The following is an 8,530-nucleotide window of genomic DNA, read 5'->3' as shown; positions in this document are numbered from 1 at the left end:
CTTCGTTGGTATGGATGACGTCATTACTCATGCACGAGCTTTACTGAAGTGGCCACCTTGATTGGCTGATGATTGTAACGCGGGAATGATTCCAAACACCTCCCTTACCATGATGAGTGACAGGTCTGAGAATGCGTGCGCCACACAAGTAGCCTAGTGCGAAGGACGGAAGATGATGAATAACTGCAGGCCTAGCCTAAATGAATAAAGATGTAGCGGATCTCTCCAGCTCCACCACAAAGGACGTAGACGCTCACACCAATGCGTTAACTGCTTTATTTTTTATTTAAGGGGTTTGCAGCTCCTGTCGTCAACCAACATGTACACACAAAACAGGGAGGCACGGGATAAAGTCAGATCAAGCCCTACAATAAGACAAAAAACAATTGTCCCGACATTACAAAACCCTATTAAGAAAGACAACAAACACTATACAATTAATTCATAACAGTAGGTCTATACAATTAATTCATAACAGCAAATTGAATAGGCCTACTCTTGACGTTACTTAGTAGCCTAGGCTATAGTTTATAATTAAGATTAACAACGTTAGGCCAATATCTTACGGGACTCAATACAGTTAGAGAACAGTGTATCTACATATGTTACATGTTTTTATCCAACAATACAAAAGAAAATCATGTATATTTTGTGTATATTTATCTAGGGTGATATCAGGTAAAATGGGCCATCAGCTAATATGGGCCATTTAAGGTTTGGGGTCCCAGCCCCTCTGGAATTTAGAGCCAATGACTGCAAAGGATTTCAGACTGTTGTCATAACCAAAGATTCTAGAACAGAGCTCTGTTCTAGAATCTTTGGTCATAACTGTGCTTGACAAGTAACAGGTGATTTGATTGGTTTATGGTTGCTATGGTGGGCGGGGCAATAGTTCAAATCAAGACTGCACCAGAAAGCTGCATGGTAAGTAGCCTGGCATATCAAATGTAACTAAACTATTATAAGGATGATAAATCTATAAAAAACAAACATGCACATAAAAAAATTGTGCATAATATCTGTCTTGATGGCATCCACCAGAAATAATGCTGTTAGTTTGGTATATGAACTTATTTTTTGTAAAAGTGATGTTTTTCTTAGCGGCCCAATTTACCCACTGAGGTAAAATGGGCCACATTGTTTCAGCTAAAATGGGCCATCCTCTGTGTCACTCACAAACACACATACACATGTGTGTGAGGGTGTGTGTGTGTGTGTGTGCACATACGCATTCACCCACACACTCGCACACCAACCAACGCGCACACATGCACGGACACAAACACACGTACACACACACACACACACACACACTCACCATGACCCCCCCCCCCCCCGCCCTCCCATAATAATGGTGGTTGATATTTTATTTACAGTGAGTATGGAAAATGCGAATGAAGTGAGAGGAGAGGAGAGAGGGAGAAGGAAAGAGAGAGGAAATGAGAGGAGGAAGGATGAGAGAGGAGACAAGCAGAGAGGAGAATAATATCAATGTTTTAATTTTTAATATATCAGTTACCAGTTTTGTATTAATTTTTGTAATTTGCGCATTTCGTTCAAAATGTGTTGTTCACACACACACACACACACACACACACACACACACACAGATCTGTCACTGATCTATTCACTGATCTGTGCTGTTCCAAAATGGTATTTTTTAATTGCACATTTGAATATGTGAGTTTGCACTCAAAATGTGTTTTTTTTTAATGGCACATATGAATATTGTGTTTTGAAATGAAAATTGATGATAAATTACCATTCCCTTTGCATTTCGACTGGCCGAATGCTTACCTGAAACAGCTGGCCCATTTTACCTTAGATGCTGGCCCATTTTACCTGAAACTGATTATGCAAAAAATGTTGGCACAGTTGATGTTTCAAGAACTGTAGGGCCTAAATAATTATATTTTATGACATAATTTCAACACAAAATGATCAAAAACAGTCATTAGTAATCATAAAAACACTTGGAAAAGGCGTATATAGTATTATATTATTTTCCCAACTGATTTACCAAAAAGTGGCCCAATTTAGCTGATATCACCCTAGTATTTATCAATTATTATCATATTCAATATGATATTGGTCGGAGCGTAGTCGCTATACATACCTGCCTCACTCAGCATAAACATCAACTGAGGAGGCAGTAAACATTCCGGTTGTTATGGTAACCGGAACGGTCAATGTGTCAAATATTAATCAACACAGGTATTAATTAAATAAACAAGTAGTAACAAATACATTTACAAATAAATAAAATAAATAAAAGTTAGATTTGCTGAAACAGTTTCTCACCATTACATTCACCCCTCCTTAATTTCAGCAAACTTCAGCTTTAATTGTTGAGACAATTTCCTCATAGGGGAATACCGACTGTAGTCATTCAACTGAATAGCAAATGCTTGGTAGAAATATGCCCATGTACATATAACCATAACTCCCCAATTAAGTACTTCTCTAATCCCTGTGAAATTACTGAAATGATCTATTTGTAATGGGTAATTGTGAAAAAAATTAAATAAAAGAAATAAATTCATAACTGGACGGCTGGATAAATTCATAACCATCAGAGCTGATAGGACTTTAAACAAGTCTGCTAATAAATCTAGTTGTTCTGTCTCGGATATAATTAGACTAGTGCATTGAAGCAGTCTCTTTACAGGTTTTACAAGCCTTCCAGATCTAGTCTTCACTGTACCCTCACTAGATGCCTTGGCAAGGAAGTTCTCTACCCCAGGGGATATTCTCTGCCTATTTCTAAGGGTTCTATGGGCTGGCTGGGACTTGGAATAACTATCTGTCCTACCGGTTGTCTGGGATCTAGAATATCTGTCTGCTTGGTCTGAGTGACTGATACTTTCAGATGGGGCCAATAAGCTTTCTGACACACTATCACTACAAATGGATTTTTGCAGCAGCTCTTCGTCATCTCCTGTCTCAGAATGGTGCCATTCCGATTGGCTACTAGTCTCATCTCCAGGTATGTTATCCTCGTGGTCTTCTGTGTCACTCTCTTCACTTGCGGTCTCACTGTTTAGGCACTCTCTGTCTTCCAGGTGATCCTCAAGGGCTGTTCCGCCAGGCTCTATGTGTTGTCCAACACACCACTCTTCTGCCTCAGGTTTATTGACACACCGACGAGGATGTGCACTCTGGCCACACAACACCCACGCAGCAGTTCTGCAGCTTCTTGATTCTCTGTCTGTGTTGCAGGAGACCCTGTTTCTCTCGCCCACTGTTTCATGATCTTCTAACAATGTAGAGGGGACTGTGGTGTCTTCACCTGGCTCTTCCAATGGTAAAAAGTTCACTGGCAGGAGAAAGTTGCGGTGGACTACTCTGCTCTTCTTCGTTGCTGGATCTTCAACTCTGTATATGTGTAATGATGGGTCTTTCCAAGTGATCACATGAACAGTAGAATTCCATATATCTGCCAGTTTTCCTTTAGACCTCTCTTTTCTGTTTGCGAGGAGAACATGGTCTCCTATCTCCAGAGCTGTTCCTTTGACCCTCCTGTTGTACACTTTTGCCTGTTTCCTCTGGGCCGCAGTAGTGTTGGCTTGAGCGATGCGCACAGCTTCTCTGAGGTCTCTCTGTAGGGATTCTACATAGTCATCATATGTCTGCACATCACTATCCCTAAGAGCACTAGCAAACATGACATCTATGGGTAGCCGTGGAACCCTACCAAACATTAGGTAGAATGGCGCATACCCAGTGGTCTCATGCGTGGTAGTTATAGGAGAACGTCAGTGTCTGTATCATCTGTGGCCATTTTTCTTTTGATCTGGGTGGAAGAGAGCGTATCATGCTGCCAAGCCTGCGGTTAAATCTTTCCGTTTGTCCATTGCCCATAGGATGATATGGTGTTGTATGGGATTTCTTTACGCCAGACACTTGTAACAACTCAGCAATCAGAGTGCTTTCAAAGTTAGCTCCTTTATCTGAGTGTATACGCTGTGGGAAGCCATATATGCAAAAGAACTGGTTCCACAGTTTCTGAGCTACCACTTTTGCTGTCTGATTGGGACAAGGAAATGCATGCGCTAGCTTGGTAAAGTGATCAGTTATTACTAGAATGTCAACACTGTCTCCATTTTTCCCTTCTGCTGACCAAAAATCGATGCACACCAGCTCGAGTGGAGAAGTAGTCTTGATGGATTCTAATGGTGCTCTGGCCTCTGGCTCCTGTGTCTTTCCAACTATACAGCATTTGGAACGTGAGACGTACTGCTTAATATCTGCATCCATGCCTGACCAAAAGAATCGCTGTCGCACTAGCTGGAGCGTCCTTCCCTGACCTTGGTGACCTGCATCGTCATGAGTCCCTCTGAGAGCAGTCATTTTTAAAGCATCCGGCAACACTGTTGGATGTTCACAGGGATGTTCTGCGGGCCAGGGATGTATTTTAAATCAAAATCAAAAGGGGCTAACTTGGACACCCACCTCTGCTCACAAGCATCCAGTTTGGGTTTAGTTAGGATATATGTTAGGGGATTATTGTCAGTCAGTACTGTGAATTTAGTCCCTTTTAGCCAATGAGCAAATTTATCACAGACTGCCCACTTTAATGCGTAAAATTCAAGACTATGCCTAAGTTTGACTGAGACTTTGACAGGGTTCTACTTGCAAAAGCCACTGGCCTTTGCTGGATCTGTTGCAATACATTCTTCAGTAACAATGTGTCCTAAGAACTTGACAGTTTTCCTGAGGAAGTAACATTTCTTCTGGGCAAGTTTCAAATTGTGCTCCTTGAGTCGAGAAAACACCATTTCAAGGCGGTCTAGGGCTTCTTTTTCAGTTTTTCCAAATACAAGTAAATCATCAAGGTAGCATAGCAAGGATAGGTAGTTCTGGTCTCCAAATATAGCAGTCATCATACGAGAGAATGTTGCTGGGCTGTTACATAGCCCCTGGGCCATTCGGTTGTACTCATAGAGACCAACTGGAGTGGTACAGGCGGTGTATTTACGGTCATCTTCATGAATAGGGATGTTGTAAAAACCTGAAGTCAAATCCATTGCACTGAAGAAGCAAGTGCATCAGCCTGATGAGGCAATGGGTATGCATCTCTCTCTGTTCGTTGGTTGAGCCATCTAAAGTCTGTGCATATCCTCAACTCTCCAGATGGTTTCCACACTAAGACCAATGGTGAGGCCCACTCACTGTTGGATTTCCGGATGATGCCCCGCTCTTCCATCTCATCGAGTGTCTGTTTCAGTTTCTGGTAGTGAGCTGGTGGGACTCTTCTGTAAGGCAACCGAAATGGTCTCTCATCTTTCAGCCGTATCCTGTGGACAATATCCTTCACCTCCCCACAGTCTAATTTATCGCGGGAGAATATGCCTTCATATTGTGCAATTAAGTCAGCTAATTTTGTTTTCCAGTGATCACTTACATCACAGGAATGAATATCAATGTCATTTAGACCTAGATCCTGTAGCTTGTTGACATACTGCTTGTGTGGCCCTCTCTGCTCTCCCTCACATAGCCCTTGAGTCTGGATGACATTCTGTGCAGAGTTTCCCTGTATGTTATTACATGAGTCTGGGACTTCTAACTCTTCGAGAGCGAGGCATGGATACACCTGGGCTAATTTTGCATTACGGCGCAAGGTGATTGGACGGTCCAGCATGTTGATTACTTTCATAGGGATCCACATGTCACCCCATAGAGGACAGACACTACGGGCTACCATGATATTTCTCGGTGCAGAGCGGGAAGTGGAGGGCTCAATCATAACAGTGCTCCCGACAGACAAGGGTACCTCTTTTTTTAGTTTTCCCCATACTAAGTGCTCATGTTGGGGTTCTAATGTAACACTTTGTCTCAGTACTACTGTACCTACTCTGTCAGGGATCTTTTTGCCATGCCAGCGCTCAACATTTGACAGCATATTTAGTAGGGGGTCATTGCCTCTATTCTCCACAGGTTTAGACAACTTGTCCCAATACCAATTGGTTTTCTTCACCTGCTGAGTTACATATCTTATGACATTGGAGCCTACAATCATGTCGTCTTCCTGCCCAGGCACCACAAGAAAGTTTACTGTCATTCTGCAATCGAGCATGTCAACATTTAATTCATATTCACACTTAGCCCTTGCCTGATTTCCACCACAGCCAGTGAGCATTTTCTTTGTTGGTTTACATGACAGGTCATTAATTAGGTTATTGTCCCTTAGTATTTGTTCGGCGGCTTCACTAAGAGTGCATGTTACAGAACCACTGTCCACAAGGGCTAAAAGTTCAACGTTCCCTTCAATCATCACTGGTGTATAAAAGAGGTCATCTTCATCATTGATTCTCTCATAATGTGGCACTGAAGTTGGATTTAAGGGTCTTATCCTGTACACTTGGTTTGCTATTGCTTTCTTCACTCAGGCTATCTGTTCCTTGTTGAGAGTAATCAGTAGAGGTAACCAACACTCTGACTGAGTCATTAGGGGGGTTTTCTGCATTTCTGATGCCCACACTGCCCCCTTCTCTGTGTGGGCTGTCTAGTTTAAAGCGGGTTCTAAACCTGTTACGGTGGGCCTTGTACTCTGTCTTGCTGGCTTTCTCAAAACCTCTGTGTCCTGCCTTGTGGCACTTAAAACACAATCCCTCTTTAAAACAGTGTGCCTTTGTGGAATGATCAGGGGCGTGGCATATTCTACATGGGCCTGTGGACCCGGCAACAGGTGTGGGAGTGGGAGAAAAGGTTCTAGTTCTAACAGGAGATAAATGCTGCGCACTGAGCATCTGCTCTAGGAGGGATACTGCCTTCCCAAGCAACCCTGGGTCAAATCCATTCAACTGGTTGCTGTTTTTGGCCTGCTGTTGGGTCATGCAACACATATCAGGGGTCCATTCATCAGATTTGGCATTGCTCTGTAATCTGTCCATTCTGGCTGACTGTCTGTCTTTGTGGTGGCTCTCTATCAATGCCTGGACTTCTGTAGCACTCCACCCCTCTAATGGCTTACTCCTGAAGGCTGTGTACAGACCAGGCTCCGGACAATGCCTTATGAACATCATTGTCACTTCATGACTAGCGTCCTCTACTCTCCTCCCTTGTCTTTGCAAAGATTCATCTGCCAGATCAATGGCCTTGTTGAGTCTGATCCAATAATCCAAGCTTCTCTCTGATTGTTTAGGTAGTGTTTCATAAAAATCTCTCATTGGTGTAGTGGATGATATTGCTTCCCCAAAATGTTGTCTGAGAATAGAGAAGATGACTTGTGGGTCTCTTTGAATGTTAATCAAGGGGTTGTTACGGATGCAAGTTCTTACTACATCTCTGGCACGATCCATTAGTTTGTCAAGGATTTCTTGGCCCTGCTCTGCTGTACTGTAGCCCTTCTTATTTAGGTAAACTTGCATTGACTCTTGCCATTCTCTAGCAGTGTATCGGTCTGAGCTATCTCCTCTGAAGGTTGGAGGTTCTTTGATGTCGGATCTGAAGACTACATTCATTTTTGACCAGTCAGGAGCTGAGCACTGTGTGTTATCTGTTCTTGGCGTATCTTGTCTTGACGAAGACAGGCTGGCTGCAATCTGGTCACCTATCTGACAACCCATTTGTCTCACTAACTCTGTCATTACTTGCCACTGGTTGACCTGTTCATATCCTAAAGCGCTGGGTTCACTTCCACTTACTGGGATGTTACTGGGATGTTACTGCTTGGACCTAGTCCGTCTGTATTATCTCCTGCTGGGCCTACCCTGCGTTCACTTTCACTAATTGGGATGTTACTGCTTGGACCTAGTCCATTTGTATTATATCCTGCTGGACCTACAATGGAAGCACCATGCCCTATCATGCTATTCAACTGAGAATCCTGCCCTACTCCAGTGGTAAACCCAGGTGAACATGACAAATCACCCTCAATATTAACCACATTATCAGGGATTGCATTTACAGCTTTAGCATCAGAATGTGACATGGTGTAGCTTAGGCCTATATAGTGCTATATAGTGTTGTATATCTAAACTAAATGTATTTATATAACTCTACTGTATGAAAGCTGTGATAATTTTCCTAGGTCTGCGTTGTGTACTAATTCTAACACTTTCTATATGTCTGAGTTGCGTATGCAAATTGCGGCAGCTTCACACTGCACTGCCTACCACGCCCCCCAGAGTTCACTCCACAGGTGCTGGTAACGTTGGTGATCCGATGTAGACAGCTGCACCCCAACCGAGTTCGTTTCACAGGCACTGGTGATGATGACTCCGGTGATCTGCAGTCGCTGATCGATGTGTCCAAAGGCCACGGCACCAATTTGTAGCGGATCTCTCCAGCTCCACCACAAAGGACGTAGACGCTCACACCAATGCGTTAACTGCTTTTTTTTTTATTTAAGGGGTTTGCAGCTCCTGTCGTCAACCAACATGTACACACAAAACAGGGAGGCACGGGATAAAGTCAGATCAAGCCCTACAATAAGACAAAAAACAATGAGTTCCCGTTCCCCCATATAATGTTGGTAGATAGGCAATAAGCCGTTCGCTAAGTATTTTTCACTTTTAAATTGCGTTCT

At 43.0% G+C, this 8,530-nt stretch overlaps 1 protein-coding gene across 10 annotated transcripts in view; it reads right to left on the bottom strand.

The window, feature by feature from the left end:
• Positions 1 to 264: 264 nt before the first annotated feature.
• LOC121684466 overlaps positions 265 to 8,530 on the bottom strand; it is a 30,599-nt gene continuing 22,333 nt past the window's right edge. For 9 of the 10 annotated variants that reach the window (XM_042064522.1, XM_042064525.1, XM_042064527.1 and 6 more), the window contains one exon: positions 5,870 to 8,366. In XM_042064522.1, the coding sequence (XP_041920456.1) occupies positions 6,315 to 7,589 (1,275 nt within the window). In that variant the 5' untranslated portion in view covers positions 7,590 to 8,366 and the 3' untranslated portion in view covers positions 5,870 to 6,314. Of the gene's footprint in view, positions 366 to 5,869; positions 8,367 to 8,530 lie in introns of those variants that run through there. The other variant, XR_006023141.1, reaches the window with a different exon arrangement.

The sequence above is a fragment of the Alosa sapidissima genome, chromosome 15, assembly GCF_018492685.1.
Source record: "Alosa sapidissima isolate fAloSap1 chromosome 15, fAloSap1.pri, whole genome shotgun sequence".
NCBI lineage: Eukaryota > Metazoa > Chordata > Actinopteri > Clupeiformes > Clupeidae > Alosa > Alosa sapidissima.
Note: the sequence above shows the minus strand (reverse complement) of the source record. Positions and strands in the feature narration are given on the sequence as shown.